Source organism: Sarcophilus harrisii, chromosome 4 (assembly GCF_902635505.1).
Source record: "Sarcophilus harrisii chromosome 4, mSarHar1.11, whole genome shotgun sequence".
NCBI lineage: Eukaryota > Metazoa > Chordata > Mammalia > Dasyuromorphia > Dasyuridae > Sarcophilus > Sarcophilus harrisii.
The window spans coordinates 110,298,001-110,314,357 of NC_045429.1; the positions used below are offsets into that span (position 1 = coordinate 110,298,001).

General features: G+C 31.8%; 1 protein-coding gene across 2 annotated transcripts in view; it reads left to right on the forward strand.

The window, feature by feature from the left end:
- The window catches only part of CENPF (centromere protein F), a 75,976-nt gene that overhangs the window by 39,881 nt on the left and 19,738 nt on the right, over window positions 1-16,357 (forward strand). For both annotated transcript variants that reach the window (XM_023501964.2, XM_023501965.2), the window contains 3 exons: window positions 3,272-3,394; window positions 10,760-10,895; window positions 12,309-15,703. In XM_023501964.2, coding sequence (XP_023357732.2) covers window positions 3,272-3,394; window positions 10,760-10,895; window positions 12,309-15,703 — 3,654 coding nt within the window. The remainder of the gene's footprint in view (window positions 1-3,271; window positions 3,395-10,759; window positions 10,896-12,308; window positions 15,704-16,357) is intronic.

The window sequence follows — 16,357 nt, forward strand, 5'->3', positions numbered from 1 at the left end:
GATAAGAAAAATGAAAATCAACATAACCTTGAGGTTTTTACCTCATATTTATTTATTTTTGTTCTTGGTGTTTTTTTTTTTTTTTTTTCATTTACAATGTTGTAATTATTTTATATATTTTCCTTTGTCTTGGTTTCACTTTGTATCAAACTTTTAAAATTATAATTTATTTAACCATTCCTTAATTGATGAGCATCTACTTTGTTTCTCCTTCTTTACTACCATCTGACTTTAAAATTACAATTTGTTTAGCCATTCCCTGATTGATGGGCATCTACTTTGTTTCCACTTCTTTACTACCACAAAAAGTTCTGCTAACAATATTTTGACCTCCTTAACAGAGTAATTTTCTAACAGTGGTTTAAATAGAACCAGAGATAGAGAAAATCATAGTCTTTAGCATAAAACAAACCAGGGTAGGTGTAAGGCCTTGGCCTTTAGTTTTAAAAATTAATTAAATTATAAAGAAAATTTAAAGAAAATAAATGACCAAGGAAGCACCAGGTATCCAAGCTGTCATCTTTAAGTGATGGCAGGAGTGTAGCTAGTCAGACTACATCAAATCCCTTTTATCAAGGGTGAGTGGAATCTTCATTCTGAATAAGGACCCAAGCCAGGTAACCTTTATTCCTCTCCTGATTATGCATCTGATCCATAATTTGCCACCATGTGGTTATCTCCCCTTCCAACTCCTTTTTAGCTGTCTAGAATTTAAGCTTTTTGAAGGTAGGTTGTCCTTATTTTTGTATTATTTCCAGTGCTTATAACTGGGTATGACGCATACTTAAGTGCATATTGAATGCTTGTTTACTTCACTTGAAACAAGCCATAGGGGAAAGAAGTATAAGGTCAGCACCTATTCTAGAGTCCTGGCATAGCCAGGAGTTATAGAGTTGTCAGGCTCAGACCCAAGAATAGGCTTCAGAGCTTTGTAAGAAGAACGTGGAGAAGGGGAGGAGACAATGGCAAAAGCACCAAATGACTGAAGCAAAAATCCTCTAATTCCTGGAGAAGATAGAACATAGCATTTTTATCTATGATCAAGCAGCGTTTGCACACAGCATTCCAGAGTATGGGAGGGAGCAGTTTTTGACTCAATCACAAAGCCCTGATAAAGAAACTACAGGCAGAGATTCTGGTCTGTAGAAATTAGAAGAAAGGGAGCTCACAAGTCCAAATAGCGCTTCAGAAAAAAGAATGCCTGGTCTATGAGACTTAAACGAAAATCTGAAAGAATTGAAATAATTTTTAAAATGTACTATTAAAGGAAATCATTCAATTAGGAAAGAATGTCAAGAAATGTTAATCACTGACAGCCAGACAGTAAGTAATCTTCTCAGGAGCTTCATAACCCAGAACTTTTAGGTCTAGAAAAACATTACTGCAAGTCACCAGAGAGAAAGATTTCAAGGATAAAGGGACTGTGGTCAGTATCACAGAAAAAATCAGCTGCTAGAGAGAGGAGCTTAGAATATAGTCTACTAAAAGGCAAAAGATAAGGGTTTATAATGAATAAATTATTTAGTAAAATATTTATGTATTGTCCTTTCTAGAGGCCCCAAGTTGAGGTGACAAAACATAATGTGTTTTCTAGAGTCTCCATACCAGATTGTTGTGTGCTTTCTAGAGCTTCCATGCCAGGGTGATTAAAACACACTGTTTTAGTAGGGGAGTGATGAAGTGAGATTCCCAAGGATGGTTAATATATGAAGTCTATTTATTCCAAATTCTCTCATCTTTATATACCCCCATACCCTTATATAACCAAAGTAACATTGCATATGCATTAAGTATATACTGTGCATGTGGGAACAAATAAACAACTTGCCATCATATATAGTTTGTTATCTGGTATCACTCTTCCACCTGCACAACACAGGTTGGCACTGTTCCCTGACTTCTCAGAAAAGCTGAGGGTCCTTAGGGGAGATGGGGAGCCGAACCAGATTTTATTAGTAGGTTCCCTCTGGACTGAAGGGTCTTATACCTCACCTAGAGTTCCCCAACAGTCTGTGGGCCTCTACATATTTATAAAGTCCTAAAGGGAAAAATGTGGCTCATTAATAAAATAGAGCGCTTCTAAGTATTTTTAATGAAAAGATCAGAACGGAATATAAACTTTAAAATGCAAAAATCAAGACACAGAGAATAGTAAATACATTTGATCAATTGGAAGAAAGTATTAAGATGGTTATTATTTTTATTCTTAATAGGGCAGTCAGAAATGTTTCCTTTCAAAATTCTAATGTCTTTAGATGTTTTAGAGGAAGTGAAATAAAACTGACAAAAAGCCTGCATATGGTTTTGTTTTCTTTTAATAGTCTTAGGAGCAGAAGGAAAGAAGAAAAGAAGGGGAAAGAATTAACTTTTTTTTTTTTTTTTAACAAAATTAGGGTACAAACATATGGGTAAGGGCTTGAGTAAAACAAAAATGTAAACCCAGCAGATGAAAATGGAACACATCTCTCCACACAAAGTATGGTACATAAATAAGATAAATTCATTAGGGAAATAGATATGTGGACAAAGGAGGACAGGATAGGTGTGTCATAAGTAAAACAAACTGCTATTTTAAAAGTGCAGAAGAAAGCTTGAAATAAAATGAAAAATGGTATCAATCTGTGATGAAGTAGTTATTGAATTCCAATTTTTAAAGAACTGAAATTGCGAATTGCCCAGAAGATTGTAGACAAGCAAAAATGCTACATGTGAGCAGGCTGCAGGATGTTAGAAATGAAGAATTAAGCACACTATTTAGAAATAATGTGAAGGAAGTCAATATTACTATTCCTGGGGAAAAAAGATAAGCTGGGAAAATCTGGGAATGACCTGTAGATCCATAGAAGAGCTTTTACAAAGTAAATTTCCCATTTTAAATTTTGTACTTGCAAATATTATTGAATAAATCAATCTTTTGTGTAATATGTGATAAATTTGACTTGAGAAAACTTCTTTGGAATGAAAACTATTTAAAAGTGAAATGAATTGTTTTTAGAGATGGTGGATGGGCTCCAACTCATTAGAAGTCTTCATCACAGCTTGTATGAGAGTTGTTGATAATGCCATTGGGAATTATTGTTGAGGCACCTACACTATACACTGAGTGGATTTTAGGGTCCCTTCTAAGTTTTAAAAGTTGGTTGTAATTGGCATAAATTATGCTTTCTCAGATTTTTTTTTAAATATCCACTCAATAAATATCATAGAAAATAAATTGTGTTAATGTGTTATTTGTAAGAAGGAAAAATGGAATATGCTCTTTCTCGTCTAGGTGGTAGCAGTGAAACAGCAACTAGAGAGAAATTCAGATGAGTTTAAGCAGAAGCTCAGCAGAACTGAACAAGCATTGCAGACAAGTGAGACAAAGGAAAATGAGCTGAGGAAGAACCTGGAGGTAAGTGAGAAGTAATGGTCATAATGCATCATATAGCAGATCAATGATGGGTGTTTGCATAGTTCTCTATAGTTGTATTTGTAGGAGGCAGCATTTTTTCTTTTTTTGGATTTGCTTTCTGCTTGCTTATTTTAGATCTGTGGATTATGTTTTTTAAGTAAAAAAGTATCAAAAAAAATTATTGAATTTGTATTCATCCCATCAAGTGGAACTTTAAAAAATTACTAAATTATAGAAATGAAGAAATATGTAATTTGCATGAAAAGAACATGACTATTTGGTTTATATTAAGTATGTGATTCTTTGAGGAGAGAAGTGAAAATGAAGTTTTTAAATATAAGTGATAACTCTTAAAAGTAACAAAAATTCCAAGAACATTTATTCCAAGAAATATTGTCAAATAAAAGAACCTATGTTATGCTTTTCAAAATCCCATTAAAATTCAAGGCACAATTTGGATACCACTTCCTCTCTGAAGCCTTTGGGAACCCCTTTTGTTAATAAAGACACATGTCCTTTCTTGGATTACTTGTACATATCCAAGTTTTTAAAGAAGGAGTCTGGCAATTTTGTTTTTGTACGAAGTTCCTTGAGTATAATAGAAATTAATGTTTTACCTCATAGAAGTAAATGGAACATTGGCTTATGCCTGTAAATATGATTGTTTTGCATTAAATTTCATAGGTAAAACTTGTATTAAAACAACTATCTTATGGTATGTATAGCATAGGAAATTAATCTAGAGTTAGCATGGCTTTCTGTGTGTTATACAAGTTTGATCATTGGAAGATTCCCACTGGCAAATGTATTAGGAACAACTGAATGTATTTTTTTCTCTGCATCATTTTCTACTGATATAGCTCATTGATTTTATGCAATTGATTTGGAAGTTTTATTTTGTGGCTTTAGTCTTTTGAAGATATTTAATAAACTGATGCTATAATTTTGAGGGAAGGAGTAGCAAGCAAATGACACTTTTTGCTCTAGTAAAGAATGCTTGCAAGTTACATGATATAGTGGAGTTCTGGTCCTTGGAGTCAGGAAAAATCTGAGATTAAATCTGCTCTCAGACTCATTAATTGTTTGATGCTGAATGAGTTAAACTTAGCCTCTGTTTGCCTCAGTTTGCTCATGTGTAAAATTGTGACAACCATAAAACATTTAGATCAAGGTGTGGCACATAGTAAATATCATATAAATCTTAGCTATCATTATTAGCTATTAGATAATTTTGAAGTGATAATATAAGTGATTAATATAAATGATAATTCAGGTACTTTGTTTTACCAAGTCAAAATTTTCCCTGATTTTTATTGAATTGTTAATTGTTAAATGTTTATGGAATTTAGAGCTATGAAAAGCACTTGGCTCTTTTCAGCAATGAAGTGATTTAAGGTAATAGAGGAGAAGACGGAATATGAATCACAGCATAGTATTTTCACCTTTGTTGTTTGTTTTTTTTTCTTTTGCAATTTTTCCCTTTTTGATCTGATTTTTCTTGGGTAGCATGATAAATGTAATATTTTTAGAAGAATTGCACGTCTAACCTAAAAAGTAAATAAATTAAATAAAATTAAAAAAAAAAAGAAATGAAAATCATCTTAGAAAAAAACTTTGAAATCTTTGTGGCCTAGAAATATAATGTTGGGGTAGAAATAAATGGTTTCCAAGGAGTGTTCTGTATGAAGAAGTAAGTGAAAAGCTGCCAGAGCTCAAGTAGAAAAAACTTCAAATCAAATGTTGGTTTTATTAGCAAACATTTTGAAATGGAAGTGTTTGTTTCAACAAAACAAATGTTTGCCTTTTGGCCAGGAGGATCTACTAACAGATGCTTCTGCTGACATAGCCACAGGCAGACTGGCACTGAAAAGTGTCCTCTGTGAGCTTTGGTTTTTGCCAGTTCTCATGTGATGTTACTGGCTGCTAGTGAAAACATTTTGTAAAAACAATAGATTGATTAGAATGGTTAAAAACACTTACAAAAACTGTCTTCTTGGCCAAATTATGGTGGCCATCTAGGCATTCTTGTAGGTTTTTTTTCTTACATCTTTTTTACATTTTAACTTGCCCAAGATATAAATTGCTGGTTTAGATATAATTGCAGAATAGCTAGCCACAATTATATTCTAGTTTCAGATGTTTCTAATGCCTAAGAAAAAATTAACTGCAAAGCCAAATCCAAATTTTATACGATAATTTAACATTGTTTTCTTATAAAAGGGTGTAGGGTTTAGGGATGATTGGTGACAGATTATTTGCACTGTGAATTATGATCTGGGATTGAAAAATGATTTAACAAGTAAGTGGTCTTTTAAGTATATTAAGCGGCTACAACAGCTATTATATTCCTTCGTTTTTGCTACTATTAAGCTAGTAATGTTCATTCTTACCTATGGCAATAAAAAAACTATGGTTAGGCAAAGCACATTTTACATAAAGTGAACATTTTAGATGAAGTATGTCTTTCTGCCCTTTTGATCTTGGTAAATGTATTTTGAATGGCATGTAATTCTTATAATTATAAAGTTTTGTATGTTTATAGATATTGAGTACGGAAATATTTTCTTGTTCCCATTTAGTAAATAAAATGGCACAATGAGAAATTATCAATATTAGAATTGCAATTTAGTGGTCTAATCATGGATAAAGTTACCCTGTAGTATCAAATCAAATATAATACAGAAATAACTTCAGCCAGGTTACAGTGCCAACTCAGTAGCATTATGATGTAGTGTAGTAAAATGCTATCATGTTGACAATCCAAATCTATGAACATTTGCCTGGGGATTTTTCCAGGCATGGAAATGTGAATGACTAAGTACTCTGAGGAGTTTGTCTTGGCACATAAGGATGGGTGAGACATATAGAAGAAAAATAACCCTTCCAATCCACATTTCCATGATGATCCAGCCTTCCCCCATCAGGAGAAATTAAATTTTATTCTTGGATGGAGTTAAAAAGTTCCAAATAGAAACCAAAATTTGCCTCCTTTAGCCTTAGGAAATGATGCCTCCCTTGTTTCTCTTAAAAATAGTAGAATCTGGGTGGTTTTGCTTGCTGGCACATAGTTATAGGGATTTTTGTTGTGTTTTTCTAGGAAAGTACTGCAGTTTTGCAAATTATGTGAGGATGCCTAGGAGAATATATCCTTGTATCCTTATCTCATTGTTATTGACAAGCTACCCAATCAAGTTTAAAGTAACTGCAGCCACACTGAAACTAATTACTCACGGATGCCAGCCTGAAATTGTATTTTCAGATGTTCACTTTTGTTAATCTTAGGTTTAAAATTTTTTTGGATTTCATGACAACTTTATTTTTACTAGACTGTTGGCTGTAAGATTAGCTTTTTTTTTTTAATAAACGAGTTTGATGAGATAATTAGCTTATAGTTGAGGTTGGCTTTTTTTCAACAAAATATTTAGGAAAATACAAGTGCAGGTAAAATTCTTTGTGCATTTGTTAGCTTTTTCAAATGACTTTACTTCAAAGAACCTCTCCCTCCTCATCCCTATCAAGACCTTTAGAACAAATAACATTTGTTATATTATCATTTCAGGAATTAAGAAATTATTGCACAAATATCAATAGTTAATCTGTGGTTTGAGAAACCTTTAAGCTTTATTTAACATCATTCAGTTATTCTTCCCATTAATCAGAGAGGTCTGGCTAATGTTTAAATGTTGGTTTGAATAAGGAATGTTGATTTTCTCAATTTAGAGATGTGGTATTTGTGAAAATTTCTATTGTGTAATGATACAACTATAATGATTATTTGTTATAAAATTTTATCCAGAAATTTCTTATACAGAATTATCAATCAGATAATCTTGACATTTAGTGTGACTTGATAATTCACTCCCCTGAGCTTGAATTGATGGTAGTGTCATTTTGGTCAATAAAGGGACAGGGACTAAGAAACAAATAATTAAAGTTTGATGAGATTCCATTTCAATAGCAAAATTAAAAATATATACTTGAACAGACAGCTGCCAGTAAGTTTCCAAGTACTTTTCCCTAGTCATTCTCTCTTTTCTTGCATTTGGCTTTCCTACATTGGTACCCATCTGCTAGTAGTAACTAGGCTGATAATTGAAGGCAGTATTCCAACATAACAATGTCAACACCATCTGTTATCTAATAGTATAGCAGGGTGTTGTAGGGAGGGCAGTACTTATATTTTTTTCTTTTAAGAATCCGTTTTATTTCATTTTTTGAGTAGTCTTGGTGTGAGGCACTTAAAAAGTATAATTGCAAACAAGCTAAAACTTGAAGTTCAACAATTTCACAAGTGCCTCTCTTATTTTTCCAACTTGTTTATAAACTGGAGGGAAAATTTCAGAATTAAGCAGTAAATCTCTGTAACTGTCCTATATTCACCTAAACAACCACAAAATGCTCCCAAAACAGATTCTGCAATAGCAGAACCAGCAAAAAGATGATGTGAAACTGCCTTTTAACTAAAGAAACCTTCAAGATTTGCTGAAAAGTCTCATTTGTGTATGAAGGGGAGCATAATGCAGGACAAGAAAGTGTTCCGGTGAATCACAATTAAGCCCTACCTCAGCCAACCTGTAGGAGATCCTGAGGCCCAGTGTGATGGAACAGGCACTTATCGATTAATATAATTAATATTATAGATTTTTTAGAAATATAGATTAATATAGAAATCTATCTTACCTCACAGGAAAGTAGGAAGGGGGAAGAGTAAGTGAAACAAGTGGAGAGAGAGAGTCCTGACAATGAAGAGTGGGGAGGCAGTAGCCAAAAGTTGGAAAAGGAAAAAAAAAAGTGTGAAAGGAGTGAGAAGACAAATGGGAGAAAAAATAGGATGGAAGAAAATACTCAGTAATTATAACTTCGAATGTGAATGGGATGAATTCTCCCATAAAATGGAAGTTCACACATAGCAGTGTGTATGAAAACCGAGATTCCTACAATATGCAGTATAAAGGAAGCACACTTGAAATAAAGAGACTTGTAGAGGATAAAATTTTGCTTGAGCAGATTCTGTTTCAGCTGAAGTAAATAAAGTAAGGGTAGCAATTTTGATCTCAGACAAAGCAGAAGCAAAAATACTTATTTAAATTAAAGAGAGCCTGAAGGAAACCACAATTTGCTAAAAGGTACATTGACAATGAAGTAACATTAATACTAAACATATATGCACCAATTGGTATAGCATACAGAATCTTAGTGAATTTGCGTGTGTTATAGGCTGGGAAAATTGGAAAACAGTAGTACACAAATTAGCTATAGACTGACATTTCTCACCACATACCAAGATAAGATCAAAATGGGTATATGATTTAAACATAAAGAGTCATCATAAATAAATCAGAAGAGCAAAGAATTGTTTACTAGTCATAGCTATGGAGAAGAGTAGACTGATCAAATGAGAGAGTATTTTGAAATGTAAAAATATATAATTTTGATTTAAAAGCTTTTAGACAAACAACATCAATAACAACCAGAATTAAAAGGAAAGGGGAAAGCTGGAAAACAATCTTTATAGCAAATGTCTCTGATAAAGGCCATATATAGAGAATTGAATTAAATTTATAAGAATATATGCCATTTCTCAGTTGATTAATGATCAAAGGATATATGAATAGGCACATTTAAGTTGATGAAATCAGCACTATCCATAAGTATGTAAAGAAGTGCTCTAACTCACTTTTGGTTAGAGTAATGCAAATTAAAACAACTCTGAGATACCACTTTACTCACTTTAGATTAAGAAGAAGAAAAGGTAAATGATAAACATTGAGGTTATGGGAAAATTGGGTCATTAATGAAATATCAGTGGAGTTTTGAACTGATCCAACCATTTTGGAGAGCAATTTAAAACTGTGGCCAAAGGACAACCAAATTGTGCATTTGATAACCACAACTTGGTCTGTATCCAGAAGAGATCATTAAAAAAAGAAAAGGTCCTACCTGTGCAAAAATATTTTTAAGAGCTCTTTTTGTGGTGACAAAATATTGGAAATTGAGGGGATGCCCATCATTTGGGAAATGGCTGAACAAACTATGGAATATGAACATAATGGAATATTATTGGCTGGTTGGGGGGCTATTATGCTTCATTCACAAAGGTCATTAGCACTTCTCTAAATCCTTTATAGTTACCTTCATAGTCCTTTATAGTTTTATGTAACCATATAATTTTTTTGTAGTCATTGTTATACAGCCAATATGTGTTGTACATGAGATTTGAACTAGATTTTGCTGAATCTGGAGTCATCTCTTATGATTAGTTATACTACTCTCATACCTAGTTGTCATAATTTACTTTTTTGATCTACATTCAGAAAATTTTTTAAGATCTCATCATAACATTCGTTATATAAAAAAAAAAAAAATTGTTATATACCCAGAAAAAAGAGGGGTATAGTCTATTGTAGGATAAAATTATTGTAACTACACAGTATTAAGTTTTGCTTTATTATTCTTTAAATTATCAAATGTTTCTCTGAATTCCTTTATTTAGTTTCTTAAAGCACAATAATTTTCCGTTATTCATATGCCACAATTTGTTTTGATATTCCTCATTATATTGGTATCTCTTGCATTCTTGGTACTTTGCTGATGTAAAATTGCCACTGTAAATATTTTCATATATAATAGACCTTTATGTATTTAACCTCTTTAGAGGTGTAGGATCCTAGCAATAAAATCTCTACTTCAAAGGATATAAATGTTTTATTCACCTTTATTTCTTAATTCCTAATTATTTTTAGTAATTATTGGGCTAATTGAAAGCCTTTATACAACTGTGTTTGTCTTTCAATATTTCTCAAGGAACTTTTATTTAATGAAGTACCAAAAGAACACTGTGATTAGATGATTTCTTTTATGTAGTGACTCCCATAGATGACTTCTAATGATAGCATTATATTGAGGTTATTAAATTTAATTTTTCCTAAGTGAAGACGAGCAACATTGAGCAATATTTTGCATTGTAATTGTGGGATTTATGTTTATTTAGGAGTGGCTGTGTTGTTTGCTTTTTAAGTACTTTTTTACCTACTTTCTTTGTATCCCCAAAAGAAACTTCAAATAGCCAACATTTTTTTGCATGTGTGCTGCTATTTACATGAAAAAAATACCTATCATCAGACCTTTACCTTCTACTTTTAAGACATTTTTGTTCAAATTAAGATGTCTACGTTCATTAAGGAGCATAGCCTAAAAGTTTTTATTGTATTTGTATCCATTGGTCACAATTTCATATCCCAATACCACACTAAGGTAGAAGCAGTTCTTTTAATTTGCAGTATCCAAATTTTTAATTAATTTTATTTGTTCTTTTAGAAAAATGTTTTTTTGACTTGTATTCAAAAATTCTTAACAATATTTTAGGAAATGATGCAGGAAAAACAGCTCTTCAGTCATCAGTTAGATAAAAGAACAAGAGAAGTCTACCTACTGGAGGAAGAACTCAAGAAAACTAAATATTGTCTAAAGCAGAATCAGAATCTTGCAGAAGAAATGAAAGGTAAATTAGATGACTAGTTGGTATATAAGTTCTTTTCACTATGAAAAAACAACAAATCTTTAAATATCCTGAAGTTGAAGTGAATTGTTAATGTTGTTCTTGGATGATGTCCTTTGTTTTTGATTAGAGTAGGGAAGAGATTGAGACTTTGAATGCACAGTGCATAGTTTTACACATAATTTGTTTTATGGTAATTGGGATTATTTAAATTCACTATTCCCAACTGGCTGATTTACAGTTCTTTGGAAGCTAAATGGCAAATATCTTAAAAACAGATCACTATTTTTATTTTCCTCACAATACTGTTTTATATGTCCCAAGTGTGTTACTTATACCATGGCTATTCTTTTCATCATTCATAATTTTTCTTATGAAAATGGAAAAATCAAAATAGATTTTATTTTGTTACTAATTTTATTTTGTATCACTGCCTCTTATTTCTGTAACTGTCTTAACTTTCCCAAACTCTCAATGACCATTTCCTTAGATTTCTTATTTCATCAAAGATTTTTGCATCCCAATAATGTTTCCTTTATAATACATGAATTTACAATTAATTTTTTGTGTGTAATAGTAAAAGAAACTCAGGTAGATTACCATTTCCATTTTCAAAAATAGACTGGCCTGATGTCATGCATCAAAGATCTCTTATTACCATTTTCCTAGCTATAAAATATCGGTTATTTGGGACAGATTGTGGAACTTGCCCTCATTATAATTGGTTTGAATTTTCAGCTGTCATGTTGATTTCTGACTCTTTATGACCCCATTTTAGAGCATCATTGTAAAAATATTGGAGTCATTTGCCATTTTGTTCTATAGCTCATTTTACAGGTGAGGAAACTGAAGAAAATAGGATTAAATAACTTGAGGTCACACAGTTTGTAAGGATTTAAAGCTATATGACTCCAGTCCTGGCACACTATCAACTTTGCCACATAGTTGTTCTCCATGCTATAATACCATTTGCTATGTTTGCAGCTGTGTTTGTTTTGTAGTTATAGGTGAATCTAGCAGCATATTTCTCAGGAGTGGCAGGGACAAATCAAACTTTCAGATTATTTTGAAAAAACACAATAGATTATGGGAACTATGCATTAGGAAATGTAATTATGAAGGTGGTCCCTTCCTGGCTTTTCTGTAGTCTGTTTTTTTTTTCTTTAATTTCCCAAAAAAGAAGAATGGAAAAGCTTTCAGCACATTGAGAAGGTTTATTTTCTAGTGTCATTTTCTATATTATTTAAATTACTGATCTCCTTTAAATGATATTTTCCTTATTAAAGTATATAAACCTAAATAATGAGTTCACAGTAGTCTAGAATGCTATATAATTAGTAATTCAGTATAATCTGGCCTATATAAATTTATTGTGCTACACATCATAACTAATTAAAAGTGTTATTTTTTTTTTAGAAAAGAATGCCACTCAAGGGGAAACTTTAAAAGCTCTTCAAGAAAAAATTGATCAACAGGAAAAGTCTTTCATTTTAGAAAAACTGAAGCTTGCAGTGGCTGATCTAGAGAAACAACGGGATTGTTCTCAAGATCTGCTGAAAAAAAGGGAACATCATATTGAACAGCTAAATGATAAATTAAGTGCAACACAGAAAGAGACATATGAATTACTGAGTACCTTGGAATTAAAGGAGAAGGAATGTGAAGACCTCAAAAAAGAGACAATTATATTTTCTCAGTGGAAAAGTGAGAAAGAACCACTTTTGAATCAGCTTTTGTTAGAAAAAGAAGGTTTAGAAGGCAAAATTAATCATTTGGAATTATGTCTGAAGACTCAGCAGATGAAAAATCACGATGCCAATGAAAGCTTCAAAGTAATGGAAACTGAAAAAGAAAACTTGGGCTTGGAAATCAGAAAACTTCAGAATGCAATAGAAGTAAAAAGTATAGAATTAGAAACACAGAAAAGAGCTTATGATGAACTTCAGGAAAAATCTGAGTGTTCAGAACAGAAATATAAAAAGGAAATAGAAAATCTTTCTTTGAAAATACTTCAGGTAACTGAGGAAGATGAACATCTGAAACAAAAGCTACAATTGATATCTAGTGAAATCATAGAGAAAGATCAGCGTTATGAAGAATTGTGTATACAATATAAAAGGATCAATAGTCTAGTAAAATCCCAAAATATTTGTCAGATGACAAGTGATGATCATTGTGGGGATCTTTTAACGTTTGAAGAACCAGTAACGAACAATTCTTTTACAAATATACTTGAATTTCAAGGAAGCTTACCTTTAGAAAGGGGAAGTCAAAAAATTAAGTTATGTTCAGGAGATGAGAGTCTAAAAAGTGCTGCTTTACTACACCATGAAGTTTCTTCATTTCAGTTTTCAGTAGAGTCTGAAAAGCAGATGAACACAGACTCACAAAAACATTGTGAAGAGTTGGTACCAATCGAAGGTAAAATAGAAGAAAATATTTTTAAAGCAGAACATATGCATGAATGTTTTGTGAACAAACAGTTTCAAATGCTGAGTGAACAAGCAGAATCTGGACAAGTAGAGGATGAAGATTTAAAAACCAATAAGCTTTCATTTGAAAAGTCAGTAAAGGAGCTACAATTGATGTCTGAAACCCTGAATTCTGAGAAAAAAGAAATTAATTCAGATCTCTTTCAAAACAAGAAAGAAATTGAAGAACTGACCCAAGAAAATCGCAATCTCAAGGAAATTAATGCAATTTTAAATATTGAAAAAATGAACTTAATACAAAAAAATGTTGACTTTTCAAACTGCTTAATTCAAAAAGAGAATAATATTTCAGAGTTATCTGATAGAAATATGGAGGAAAAGCTTCTTTTGGTAAAGAGATGTGAAGAAGCTGAAAAGGAACTTGAACTTCTTAAAGAAAAATACAAATCATTGGAGAAAAAGAACACTGAAATGGGATGTATCCTAAGTGACCATTCTCTTACTCTTTTTGGAGACAGAAATAATGAATTAAAAGACCTGGAAGGAGCTTTTGCAAGAGAACGTGAATATTACATAGGCAAGCTAGCTCTAGCTGAAGAAAAAAATGAGAAATTAATTTTTGAGATGGAGACAATACAGTGTGGACTGAGAACTGAGAATGCAGCCATTCAAAATAGTTCAAAGATTGAAGCTGATTGCTTAAGACAAGAAATTTCAAATTTCAAGCATGAACAAAACAAAATACAAGAACAATATCATGACTTGCTTCAAGAGAATGGTCGACTGATGAAATTAATTAAGGCAAAAGATGTGCAAATGAATGCATTGGTTCTTACTGGCAGTTCAGCTTCTGAACAAATGAGTGAGTCTGAAAATCAAAGTGAAAATGAAACAGATAATTTTAAGATGATTAAAGTTGAAATGTTTCCTATAAATCTTGATGCTAAAGACAGTTCTATAAATACTTGTAATCCACAAGTGGTACGACTTGAGGAAGTTATTAAACATATGGAACTAAGACTTAAAGAAAGTGAAAAAGAGAAAGAGTTCTTACAGAAAGAATTAGAAATGATTAGGAAAGAGTTAGAAATTAGGGATTCAAAGGTAATGGAAGCTAAGCAATATGACCAGTCATTTGAAACCAATAGTTATGAGGATTGTAAAAGAGAAATGGATGAAAAGTATATTTCAGTTCTACATGAACTATCAACAAGCCAAAATGATAATGCACAATTGATGACTTCATTGCAGGGAGCAGTCAATAAACTAAATGAATTAGAGAAAATGTGTGACATTCTTCAAATTGAAAAATTAAAATTAACATCTGAGTTGAATGATTCAAAATCAGAATGTATCTTAGCAACTACCAAAATGGCGGAAAAAATGGAGAAATTGGTAACTGATATTAAAACACTAAATAATAAAAACAGTAACCTTCCTGGTGATTTTAATGAACGTAATGATAAAGATAAATTTGGGGAACAATCTAATGAACAAATGTCTGTTTCTTTAAAACTTCTAGAGAGCAATATTGAGGCTGGTGGTGACTATGAACATTTGAAACTATCAAATAAAGAAGTTCAAATGCATTTTTTTGAGTTACAAGAAAAATTTTCATCTTTAGAAGTTGAACACAGAATTTTACATGAACAGCACTGTGGCATGAACTCCAAATTGTCAGAACTATGTTCTTACATTGACACACTAAAGACTGAAAATTCTGTATTGTCAATGAATCTTAAAAACCTACAAACTGATTTGATGAAGCAGTGCTCTCCTGATAACGAAGAATTTGCACTAGAAGAGGGTGGATCTTTATCATCCTCTTGTATGAATGAAATCCCCAATCTTACAAGTTTTGTGGAATCTTCTTTTTATAAAGACTTATTTGAAGAACCAAGAGAAACATCTTCAAACAGTTTAGAAGAGACTATTTTAAACAGTCAGTCCAGTACTAATATACATGAAACCTCTCTTAGCAGCTCTGTGGTAGAATGCATAAGTAAAAAAATTGCTAGATCTGATCCCAGTTTGAATATTGAAGAAATTAAAACACTTTGTCAGACTTATCAGATATCACTGAAAAATCTCGTAGAGAAATATCAACGTCAAGAGAATATAAAAGATAAAGAGATTCAAGAACTTAAGCAACTCATAGGTTCTGAAAGGAAAGAATTACAATCCCTCAGAGAGCAGTATTTAGCAGAAAATGAACAGTGGCAACAGAAACTTACAAATGTGACTGTGGAAATGGAGTCAAAGTTGGCAGCAGAAAAGAAACAGACTGAGTACTTGTCGCTTCAACTCGAAGTAGCAAGACTTCAACTTCAGGGTCTTGATTTAAGTTCCCGTTCTTTCCTTATTGCTGAAAGTGAAGATGTAAGTATGTTCAACAAGATTTTTTTCCTCATATATAATGATATCAAAGGAAAAAAGGGCCATTAAATTAGATCTGGCTTGGTTGGTTTACTATATTTCTAAATTCTGTTTTTAAAATTTGTTAAGAACTATATTCCTACTGTATAAAAACAGTCATCTAATTCATGTTTTAACAAATTAATACAGTGATTGATATTATCACAACTATACTATATTGATGGTGACTGATTTTTAAGAATGGTATAATGTTTGAAGAACATTTGAGGAAATGAATATATGTTACTTATCATTAAAAGTGTGGTGATCTATAAGCATATCTTGCCTAATATTATTGTTTCCCTGATAAGATTTCAAGTGAAGAAAAATATTTTTGAATCATTTGCCAGATTACATCGGTGATGATTATTTAATATCTTCTAAGGACTAGTTGAACATTATGAAATGTTTAACTTCACAAAATGAAGATTTAATAACATATTTTGTGAAAATCTGATTAAAAATAATGACAATTGTTAATTGACCTTGGTTAACAATGTTAGGAAATTTGTGTTTCTACAAATTTCTCATGACAACAAAAGATTACATGATGGAGTTGACACCTCCAATCACTTTTCAGAAATAATATATTTTTGAATTAAAGATATTAAAATATTT